The 12182-nt window shown below is 41.8% G+C and overlaps 1 protein-coding gene across 1 annotated transcript in view; it reads right to left on the bottom strand.

Annotated features, from left to right (window-relative positions):
- Positions 1 to 2064: 2064 nt before the first annotated feature.
- Positions 2065 to 12182, bottom strand: part of MINDY3 (MINDY lysine 48 deubiquitinase 3) — a 263254-nt gene continuing 253136 nt past the window's right edge. Inside the window, exons 15-16 of the mRNA XM_040352409.1 lie at positions 11007 to 11078; positions 2065 to 2303 (exon numbers count right to left, since the gene is read on the bottom strand). Coding sequence (XP_040208343.1) covers positions 2157 to 2303; positions 11007 to 11078 — 219 coding nt within the window. The 3' untranslated portion in view covers positions 2065 to 2156. The remainder of the gene's footprint in view (positions 2304 to 11006; positions 11079 to 12182) is intronic.

The following is a 12182-nucleotide window of genomic DNA, read 5'->3' as shown; positions in this document are numbered from 1 at the left end:
CTGTCTGTCATCTGTGACCTGTTGTGGAAAGGGGTGGCGGGTGGGCGGTGCCGCCGCTCAATTTCTATTGTAGCCACTCGGCAGGCTTCCTTCTTGTTTATAACTCGTCTGTGGTCTTCTGGAAAATGGTTGCCTAACAATTTGTTCCCCCTCAGCCTTCAGTAATGGCGGTGGAGACACTACTGCTGGGACATAGAAGGGCTCTAATGGTGGGGGGGGACTTTATTGAAGGACCTGGCCTTGGGGCGGCACAGGAAGTAAATCCGGGCCCGATCATGAGCTTATAATATGCCAACAGTTTGAGAAGTTTGTTGTGGAGGAACGTGAGAGGCCTGCACTAACCCTAACCTTCAAAACACTTGCGGGATGAATTGGAACACCGATGGCAAGAGAGGTCTTCATCCCACATTCGTACCAGACCTCAAATGTTCTTTTGGTTGAACGGGCACAAACTCCTATAGAAAACCTTCTCAAAACAAGGCAGGCTGTTATTCTGTATACACAAAGGATGAGGGAAAACTCCAGAATAATACCCATGGGTCAGAAATGGAATGTCCAACAAGCTCATATAGATGTGATGGCTTTCGTGTCCATACATTTTGGCCATATAGTGTATAAAAAAGCAAGACTCATGATCAGGGTTGCCAACTTTCAGTAAATTTACGAAGTTTGTAAAATCCAAAATTGTTGCATCTGTCCATGAATGTCAGTTACGGTCATGCACCCTAAATGTCCGTAATGGACATTCAAGGACAGATGCAAAAAGTACAGATTTTACAACCTGGTCGTAAATTTACTGAAAGTTGGCAACCCCGCTCATGATTTGACCAAAAACAGCTTGCCAAGTAGGCAGATTTAGGTTCAGCTAATTGGATGTTACAATTGGGAGCAACTTGGTTCCCGGCTAAAATCAAACAATGAATGCAAGACGCGGCAAAACTGTCCCGAAATGCAAAATATGTAGATAAAGAAAACCCACTAAAAATTCAGACAAGGGACTTGCAATTCAGGCTCTTTTATCCCAAAAAACATTCACAGGATAGTAGTAGTGTACCAGCCACGTCCTAATTGTACAGGGTGGGCCATTTATATGGATACACCAAAAACAAAAGTTGGATTCAAAATGGCCGACTTCAAAATGGCCGCCATGGTCACCACCCATCTTGAAAAGTTCCCCCCTTACATATACTAATGTGCCACAAACAGGAAGTTAATATCACCAACCATTCCCATTTTATTAAGGTGTATCCATATAAATGGCCCACCCGGGTGGATCCATATAAATGGCCCACCCTGTAGATCTCTGACTTGAGAAAAGGTTGAGTCCTAAAATGTTGCAACATAAAAGTCTATGATGTGGCTAGTATGCTACTACTGTCCTATGATTGGCTAATTTTGAAATGAAAAAGCTTGAACTGAAGTCATACATGTAAATCTTATGTAGATTTACGGAATTACACCCCAAGTCTTCCTATGGGGCCAGATTACATGAGGCATACTTGGAAACATAGGATAAACGCATGTCATACATAAGTAAGAGTTACAATAGTGGCACTGTACCTTTCTTTCCCTGAAAGAGCTTATACTGTATACGTTTTGTGAATATAATTAGTGTTTCCAATGACTTGATCTTGAGTGCATGAACAATAAATGAATTGCAATGTATATACACAGTTATAATATATTTTTTAGCATCAATGCTTTTATCGAGTATAAACATTGGGGGTTTCCAGTTACCAGAATCTGTCCCTCAAAGTAGCACTGTTTAAAGGGTAAGCCATCCCAGAATTGATATTTCAGTTTTGTGTGTACACTGAAAACACCTACCCAATCAGTTTTAACCCTCCCCATGACCCATTCCCCTTCTCTGTATTGAACTATCTTTAGTTACCCAGCTACTGTCGGTGTATTCCTATGCAGCAGCGAGCACAAGAGACATGGGACCATCCAAATGCTGATCAAGATACATTTTGCCCAAGGTGGGAGGATACAGAGGTAGAAGGCTCAGGTATCAACATTCCTTCTAGGGTCCTAAAAAAAAAAAAAAAAAAAAAAGAAGGCCAGTGTGTGTTACAAAATGTCCATCCACAAAAAAAGATATATCAGTTTTGGGTGAACTGTCCCTTTAAAAAGAAAATTGGTTGCCCTGAGGAAGCTCAGTTTAATGACGGAGGTCGATCTGTATTCCAGAGAAGCTCTACATATGGCCATTTGGTCTGTAGACAACGCTTGATGGGAGTGTCATCTGTTTGGAGTCTTGGGTCTTCAAATCCCATGACGGCTGTCCCTTCAATGTAGGTGACCTGACACAAAAGCATAGATGTTAGGGAATGGGTCAAGAGCCATATTAAAACATAACACCTTGTGGACGTTACTGGAACCAGAGAAGGACAGTAGCACACAATTTGTTATTTTATTACAAACAAATAAAATAGATTTTCATTATACTAATAAAAGCATAATATCAGTTCTCATTTGAAATGTTGCAGGCCATACATTTACACTCCAACAATATTTCTTAGCTATTATGCCAAGAGGTCGACGCGTTTCACAAACATAGCTTCCTCAGGACCTCAATATCTTGACCACAAAGAAAAAGGCCTATCCAAAAGGGAAAAAAAGCACAGCAATTAATTCGAAACAATAACATGCGACAAGTAGCAACCATGCTGTGTGTCCCCAGATCACATACAGCTTTATGATACATGGCACACCATTGGCTTTTGCCACACTCCGATTGGCGCATGTAAGTGATCTGGGGGGTACACAGTACCATTTCAAATGAGCACTGATCTTATGCTATTATTAGTATAATGCAAATATATTTTAATTGTTTGAAATAAAATAAACACATTTTGTGCTACCACTTGTCTCTGGTACCAGTAATGGCCGCAAGGTTTTATTTATTTTTTCTTAAATAATAATTATGGATGAGGTACCAACATATAACCCAAATCTACTTTTATACCTAAAACATCATACCAACTTACATTTAAGGAAATATGTTCTATGCAAGGGCACCGTTTCAACTTAAAGGGTTACTAAAGGAAATGTTTTTTCTTTAAAATAACAAACATGTTATACTTACCTCCACTGTGCAGTTCGTTTTGCACAGAGTGGCCCCGATCCATGTCTTCTGGGGTCCCTCAGCGACTGTCTCTGGTCCTCCCTGCAAGAACTCACCACATTCATGTGAGAGAGCTTGCACGGTGATGAGTCCTTGCGGGCGCGCTCCCGTGATACAGCGAGCGGCCATAGCCGCTCATTGTATCACCCGGCCCCGCCCCTCGGAGCTCCGCGTTACTGGATGTAATTGACAGCAGCGCCAGCCAATTGCTGCGCTGCTCTCAATCTATCCGCTCTAGCCAATCAGTGGCCAGGCTGAGTGGCGAAGAGGATGTCGGGACCGAGCGCGGGACTTTCGACGTGTCAGGTAAGTAAAACGGGTGCTCAGGGGGGGTGGGGGTTGCGGCATCATGAGATATTTTTTCACCTTAATGCATACATTGCATTAAGGTGAAACATTTTTTTCCTTTACAACTCCTTTAATTGACCACAGTACCATGATGTCCCCTTTTCCTAAGTTCCTTGAGTTGGCTTTACATTTCACATTTAGATCTCCCGAATTACTTGCATGCTTTAGGGTCAGGAGGTTTCTCAGTAGACGTCTCCTGAGAATTTTCTGACACACACATCAGAGTTTAGGCAGAGCAGGAGATCTAGCGCTGACAACTATTTCACAGACATCAGATAACGGTCTTCTAATCCAACCAGTAGTGATCAGATGTGGTGGGGAGTCCATGCAGGGAGACTGACGTCAGGCTGCCCCTGTGTGGCAGTGATGGTATATCCAGGAATCGGATGTCCGCCCAAAGACGATGTGTCCAGCAATCCACTGCGGACTGTCATCCTCTCTCTCTCCCCCTCACCCACTTGTGAGTTCTATTTGTTTTATATGGTATTTTATGTAATAAATTGTGGTACACAATGCCGGTTTGGCGCTTTCTTCCCTTCCCTTCCTATTTTACAGCTTGTGGATTTCCAGCCCACAAATGAAAGCAGCCTTGCCAGCACCACAGTGTCAGCCATTTTCTACTAAATAATTTTTTTTATCCCTATACCCTATATTTCAATACCTCTTTTTTAACATGGAATATGACATTTTATCACTATAAAATGGGCACAGTGTCAGCGCTGTTTTTTGTTTATGTCTCTATATGATGATACTGCACAAGTGACAGAATAAAAAAAAAAGTGTTTTATTTAATTTCTTAATTTTCCCCCCAAAAAATTGACAAAAAAATTACAACTTCAGAAAACTCACCGTGCCTTTTATTAAAGAGGAGTTCCACCCAAATTTGGAACTTCCGCTTATCCCACTCCTCACCCCCTTACATGCCACATTTGGCATGTAATTTTTTTTGGGGGGGAGTGGGGGCTTCAGGAGGAGTGGGACTTCAGGAGGAGTGGGTAGACGATTAAGCCTAATCGCCTAGGTGATTAGGCTTAATCACCTACAGGAAGGGGCTGCTGTAGGCGATCGGCCAGAACACGTGACAGGTCCTCGGCGATCGCCTGTCCAATCAGACGGCGCCGGGCCGCTCGCGCATGCACAGTGGGTGCCCGGCCGTGAAGCCGAAAGCTGTCACGGCCGGGTGCCCACACTGAGCATGAAGACGCCGGCCGGCGAGGGGGGGCGAGGAGCGGAGCCCCGTCCAGCGCGTCGCTGGAGCCGTGGAGCAGGTAAGTGTCGGTTTATTAAAAGCCAGCAGCTACACTTTTTGTAGCTGCTGACTTTTTATAAACTTACAAAATGGGTGGAAAACCCCTTTAAATACCTTGGGTCTACTTTCCAAAAAAAGGGGTAATTTGGGGAATATTTGTACTGCATTTTAGGGCCTCGAGAAATGAGATAGAATGTCAATACATCAGGATTAATTCATTTTCAGATATACCATAGTTTGTGGACTTTAGAACATTCCTACAGACTAAATAATATACACTGATTTGCGTTATTTTCAATGTCAATACATCAGGATTGATCAATTTTCAAATACATTTTACCACAGTTTGTAGACTCTATAACTTTCTCATAGACTAAATGGTATACATCGATTTGGTTTATTTTTGCCAAAGAAATGTAGCCTTAAACATTTTGGCATAAATTTACAAAGAAACATTATTTGTTTGCAAAATTTTATTCCAAAAATTAAAAAAGATGTGTTATTTTTTTTTCAAATATTTCAGTATTTTTTCAATTATATAGCAAAAAAAAAAAAGTGGTGATCAAGTACCACCAAAAGAAAGCTCCATTTGTGTAAAAACAAATGATATAAATTAAATTTGAGTACAGCACTGCATGACTGAGCAATTGCCAGTTAAAGTTGCGCAATGCTGAATAGCAAAAAAATTCCTGGTCATGAAGAAGATAAAACCTTCTGGAGGTCAAGAGGTTAAAATGTCTGGCCATTAGCACGTCTCTGAAATACACACACATTTTCCCATGTTATTTCTTTATAAAAACACAAAAAAAAAACTGTTGAACCCACCAGAAATCCAGGGAGCTGGCAAGGTTTTTGTAGCATTGAAATGTGTTCTTAGCCGTACTCGACTGGGAAAACAAAACACCTCCTTACCGAATGGAGAAAGGGGGAGGGGCTTCTGTAGTCCAGCAGCAGAGAATTGGGCACTGTTGACAACACCGCTTTGGATTTCAGAGAGATCATCTCAAACAGGAAATTAGGAGCTTGTCTCTTGATTTCGAACTGGACCACCAGGTGTTTTTCTGTGCAGCTTTTTAATAATACAAATATGGAGAAATATGCGTGTGTTGCACATATACTGCTTTTTTTTTATTGTGCTCAGACATGCACCTTAATTTACTTCTACTTGAAGACTGTGAGAACACCGTAAAATGATAGCTTCATCCTTATGTCATAAGTGCAGGGACCCTACAATTTAATAATTCTTCCAGTATTATATTATTCTGCTTTGCTTCATGGAACACATTACTGGACTTTTTTCATTTTTTTTTAATGAAGCCTTAAACTAGAAGATGACGTTCAGCCGATGGCTTGACATGAAATGTCCCATCACAGTCACACCCTTGCTGGTCCTTATTTATTGTTCCTGCGACCATGGAGACAGCATCACATCATTATTTACAAGCTGGAATTCTGAGCGGCGAATCTTCTTTGAAGAGATTTTGCAGTAACCAGAGCCAGTAATTCAGCAAACAAGGTTAAGCAAAACTAATGCGCGTGGAAATTTCCCCAAAAAAGGTACGAACACACGATGGTTTGAATTTAGAACTAGAGCTTCAGCACAGATAATCTAATTCTAAATTTTGAGGTGGAGCAGTAAGCCATTTCTTTATACCACCTTGCATAACGCGATGCAATACAATCCTGTCTAAACCTAAAAGGATATGAAATTTAAGTTACATTAATAAAATGTAAGTAAAATTTATATATAGCCATTATTTTTTAAGTTTTGGATAGAGTAGGGAAGGATAAGATCCTCAGACAGTTTTGCTGCTGGTTCCCCCCTGCTATGTAGAAGTCCCAAAAAAAAAGAAAAAAAGAAAAGAGTCTGGTTAATAACATCATCAAAATATGATTCTTTGACTGTCAGGGCTGGGCTCAGCTCTTCCTTCTCTGAGCTGGCCGCTCAGCTGTCAGCGAATTATGCTCCTATGACTCACTTGTCCTACTCATCAGTCCTGCCTACTTAAGCCTTCCAGCTCAGTTGCTCTCTGCCTTTGCCTTGGTCAACATCACAGAGACTATCTTCTGCGTTCCTGTGAAAGACTTGCTTGGCTGACGTTTCTTCTGGCTCCAGATCCTGTTTGCTGTTCTACTATGTTTATCTCTGGTTCTCTGACATTTGGCTTGGCCGACTATCCGATCCGGTTCCTGAACTCCGGCTATATTTTGACTCCGTTTATCTTTTTATTATTATTAAACAAGTGTGATTTAACTGTACTTGTGTCTCGATCTGATTCATGGTTTCTGACAGACTGCTTCTGTACACTCATTTGGCTGTCTGGTTGTTTGACGTACTTGCAGTACATGCTCTGCAGGGCCTATTAGGCTTCTTATGGCAGCTCTGAGAGTCTTTAACATGACTTCATCGTTACTAAGTTTTTGATATGCGCATTGCTGCCCTTTATTACATTTTATTTGCAGCCACAATCTAAGACTAGCCAATCTAGCCCTGTAAAGCAAAAATCGTAATACATGCCTTTCCTGAAGCCGCTCCGGTCCAGTCCCACGCTGAGCAGCGACTTCCCTGTGTAGGAGTGTGCAGAAGAGGCAGCAAACAACGGAAGCCCCATAGTAACTCTATGGGTGATGTCACTTCCCAGCCATTGTCGGCTGCCTTCAGCAAACAGCTTCCGCCGCCGGAGATCAGACCATAGCGGTTTCAGAAAAGGTATGTATAGCGATTTTTGCTTTACAGGGCTAAATAGGGCAGTCTGGTGGCTGCAAGTAGTTTTAGAGATTTTAGTGTTAGGCTCAACTTCCACTTTAACCTGTTCCCCGGTCTGCCTTTTGAGATGCTTCTTTCCTTGGGTGCGTTCATCACTTACATCCATAGAGCTCTGGAAAGTTGCCATCATTTTCTGTTGGTTTCTTAGCTTTACATACGAGTTGCAGACCATTGTTAAATTGCACTATGGTTTTTGCACCCTTTAGAACGCTCTCTGTTGATCCTTTTTCATGTGTGCATTCTTTTAAATTTTTGTTCTGTATTAATAAAGATTATGTAAAAAAAATATCAACTCCAAAAAACAGGGTCATCGTCCCCAAGGTGTATCTGGTGGGAAAATCTTACAGTATCCCCAAGGAACAAAGGGGCACTGGTAAATATAATAAGACCATCACCATATGTCCTTCAGGCTGGTACATCCACAATGTGACTCACCCAATGGAAACAGCCACTTCCAGTGACAGAACTTCCGGTTTTAGAGAATGTATTTTATTTAAATTACAATGGCTCAGAATTTTTTTATATACATATGTTTGAACTAACAAAAATTGAAAGTGAAGCTATCATTTACCCATGCAGGGCTAACAAACAGGTTGACTTAAATGTTGGTCCCACCTGGTGATTCCAAATATTTATTCTTTCAAAGAAAAGAACGCCAAACCAACTGTGAAACATGGAGGAGACTCAATTATGTTTTGGTGCTGCTTTGATTTGTCTGGCAGGGGGTGCTCTGTGCAGGGCACAATACAATCTCAAGACTATGAAGGAATTCTGGAGCAAAACCCTACACCGGTTTCAGAAAGCTCTGCCTCCAGTGCAGGTCCTGGTCCTTCAGCAACAAAACACTGAACTATTCTGAAGTGGCTTTCTTTGAGCCCTTATCAGATTCCTATCAAACATCTATAGATAGAGCTAAAATTTGCAGTCTGGAGATGGCACCTTTCAAGAAGACCAGGCTAAACTATCTGTCAGCAGGTGCAGGTGTAAACATCTCACTGTGTTTTTTTGCAGTAATTGCCTCTTAACGTTGTGCAAAAAAATCTTCGTTTTGGATAGAGATTAGAATAGCTGTCAAGCTTTTATTTCTGCCTGTGCCTCAAATGCACCTTCTCTATTTGTCCTGTTTATCGTTGTCATCGAAAGTGAAAGTAAAAAAATAAAAAATGTTGGGTTGTCCCCTGAAAGGTAATATAGGGGAAATCTTCCAATGGGCACACTAGTTCTGGTAACCTGGGTTCCCAAGGGATTCTCTTAATTTGCCGGGATTTCTTTCTCCCCCAATGAGAGACAGATGGCAAAAAAAAAAAAAATGACAGGGGTTTTAACCCTCCTTTATTCTATCCAAAAAAAATAGTTTTACCTATAGCCCTACTTTAAGGGTCCCATTATTTTTGCCAATGCGATTATCATTTTCTTTAATTATTTAAAAGATTCCGTGGACACATTTGTATGTATTTCAGCTGTGCAACTCTCTCTGTCTGAGTTTTAAATCTGAATTTTGGAAATGACGGCTGACGTCATCATGCCGGGCGAAGCTTCGGACACCATACATAAAATATACTTTTTTACTTCTAATATGTGTGTGTTTTTCAAAAATTTGATAAAGCAATCTTCACTATTGGGCTTTCTTCTTGCCTTTCCTATGAATTGTCTAACACTGAGGAGGTAAGGATCAAGGTTGGTGGACAAGTAGAGCAGTGTCCCCATATAAATAAAAAAAAACACATTTGACCTCCTTGGTATAAAGAGGTCCATTTGAGCAGGTGAGAAGACACACATGAGGTGGGGTGAAGGGCACTGTGGTGATTAAGTGAAGAGTTTTTTTCTGTGAAGAAATCTTTGTTTTCTGGGACAAAGGTGTACGGGATCTTTTGATGAACTTTCTTCACTTCATGAATTTCATCTGATATGGACTTTTTTTGATTACTTATACTTAGTTTATCCAACTTTAAATGTTATATGTATGAATATATACATTTAGAGGTGTATAATATATTTAATATTTTGTGGTAGTGCCCATGTATTGCTGGCAGGGCAGGGGTGCCCTACCATGGGTACTGCTGGGACCATTGAACCCAGGCAAGAACGTGGACAGACTGACCATTCGGGCACTCAGGCAGCCACTAGGGTGCCCCATGAGAGGCTCCTGTCCTGGACACTCCTACTAGTTCGTAACAAAAAGGAACAAGTAGTAGCAAGAGCGGGCTGAAATGGGATGGGGGTGGTGTGAACATGGAGACATCCTGATGATTTCACTGCAGAGCTCCCTGTAAACAGGGGGGGGGGGGGGCAGGGGAGCTGCAAGCACCAGCACACTGGACAGGTGCTAGACTGGTGCCCTGGAAGCCGGCCAGGTTGCTTTGCACTTTGTAGCGGGGGACAGGGAGGCAGAGGTGATATGGAGACTGGGACGTAGAGGTTATATGTCCATATACTACCATACACTACCCTAGCCTGTCCATACACTACCCTAGCCTGTCCATACACTACCCTAGTCTGTCCTAGCCTGTCCATACACTACCCTAGCCTGTCCATACACTACCCTAGCCTGTCCATACACTACCCTAGCCTGTCCATACACTACCCTAGCCTGTCCATACACTACCCTAGCCTGCCCATGATATAAAACTATGGTTGTGGGGAGGCCTTTTGGTGGGTGCGGGCAGCATTTATTTTTTGGACCCAGGCAGCACAACTTTTTTGGCCAGTCCTGATTGTTGGTACCCTTATAAATATCTTATTCCTGGCTCTGTCCCTGCAGTGTTCTCTCTAAGCAGCTGTGACACCGGAGGGGGAGAGGGTTCCAATCAGCGCGAGTTCCACTTTAGGGTGGAGCTCCGCTTTAAGGACACTGCTGGAGTCGGCTGGAAGCGGGGGATAGGGTAAGCAATATACCTTATCCCTGCACCCCTACACTAAATGAGCATCTAACCCCTTGGGGTGGGGGTATTTCATCTCATTTCTGGAGTAATGCTTTAATTAACAGTCCGTCAGTCTTAATACCAGTCATCCCATTAGAACGTGGCCTTCCCATACAAGGATGAGTGTTGAAGAAATATAGTTGGCTTTTCTATTTTCATATACAATATACATGGTCACCTTTGAAGGTCTTATTCTCTCCAAATGATTTTTCAAGACTGTCAAAACAGATTGTCCCACGACACGTTCCGCTTAGTCAGCTCCTGCTTAGGTGTCTGGATTGTCTCCATTAGAGCCAAGAATTTCACCCCCTTTATTACTCTTTATTTATGCATCTCCAAAAGAGTGTCAACATAGCTATAATAGGTTCCATATGGAGGTTCACATTAAATAAAAATTTATGTCCTTTAAGTCCCCCATGCAAAAATGAAGAGGCATGACAAGACATCAAGAAATAGTATAAAAGGAGAGAGATAACGGCATGTGATGACAGCACGAGAAGTTAATATGAGAGGTCATGTAACCCTTCCAAGAAACAAAAAAAGACAACATTTCATTCCAATGCAGCTGTCAGCATCACTTTACATGAAACATACCTTCTCATTATTGTTTGATTGTCTTAATCCATTATAATGATACACACTAAATGATTCTGGAACTTTCGAACCCTTAGAAGTGGAAAAAGAAGGTAAAATACAATGTTATACATAGACATTTAAAGCTGTATAAAAGAGATAAAATACAATGTTCTACAATATATAAACATTTAAAGCTGTATAAAAAGATAAAACTAATCATATACACAGCAAAATAAATGTTCTAATTACAGTTATGTAATCCCTTCAGCAAAACATGTAAAACTCTTTAGTGGGTGTGCACGGGAATGCTTGGGGACCCATCTTAAAGGAATACTGTCACAGGGAAAATATGAGGGTTGTCATTGCTGGCCTCCTGAAGAAAATGCTAGTTGCTTGGCTTTAGTACTTTTGAATCACAGATCCAGAACAAACTTGCTATAAATTAGTGTCAAATTTCCTCATCTCTACTTGTTCAGGGCCAGTGACTCAGATACTCAGCATTGAAATCAAAGCTTCAGCATGTCAGCAAGCATAGGCGATCGCAGGGGGTGTGCCTGGGCACACCCTAATTACTCTATGCAGTGCCGATCCCCCCTAAGTTGCCCCCCCTACTGCAGTGCTGTTGGCTTCCCTCCTCTCCCCCTGGCTGCTGCAGGGGATGTTTCAGGATCGAGAGCTGGGGAAGGGGCTAATCAATATGTCATTTAACGGCCCCTTCCTTTTTTAAATGGACACACTCATTTTGTATAATTATAATACTATGATTCAGTTTATGAACGAAAAGCACAGAGCACTTCTCATTCATTCACTGTCCAGAAAAAGGCATGCTTGTTTGAGCTTTGGGGTGCACACCCTAATGCAATGGGCTGCACATACCGTGATTCCCCGAAAATAAGCCCGGGTCTTATATTAATTTTGGCAACAAAAGACAGTAGGGCTTATTTTCGGGGTAGGTCTTACCATGCAATGTGCTGTCTTCTCTCCCCCTCTCGCTACCTGCCTGACAGAAATCTCCAGTGTGAGCAGAGTTAAAATGCTTGTAAAATCTTATAATCCACTCTATTCTAGTATATAATGTACAATGTGTGTGTTTCTGTAATATAATTGTGCCAAATACCTTCGTTATAGCGCCGCTCTGCGCTTCTGTGACCCGCCGGAGCTCTCTTCCCCCGCAATTATATTACAGAAACACAC

Source organism: Rana temporaria, chromosome 5, assembly GCF_905171775.1.
Source record: "Rana temporaria chromosome 5, aRanTem1.1, whole genome shotgun sequence".
NCBI lineage: Eukaryota > Metazoa > Chordata > Amphibia > Anura > Ranidae > Rana > Rana temporaria.
This window is presented reverse-complemented; position numbering and strand designations above follow the sequence as displayed.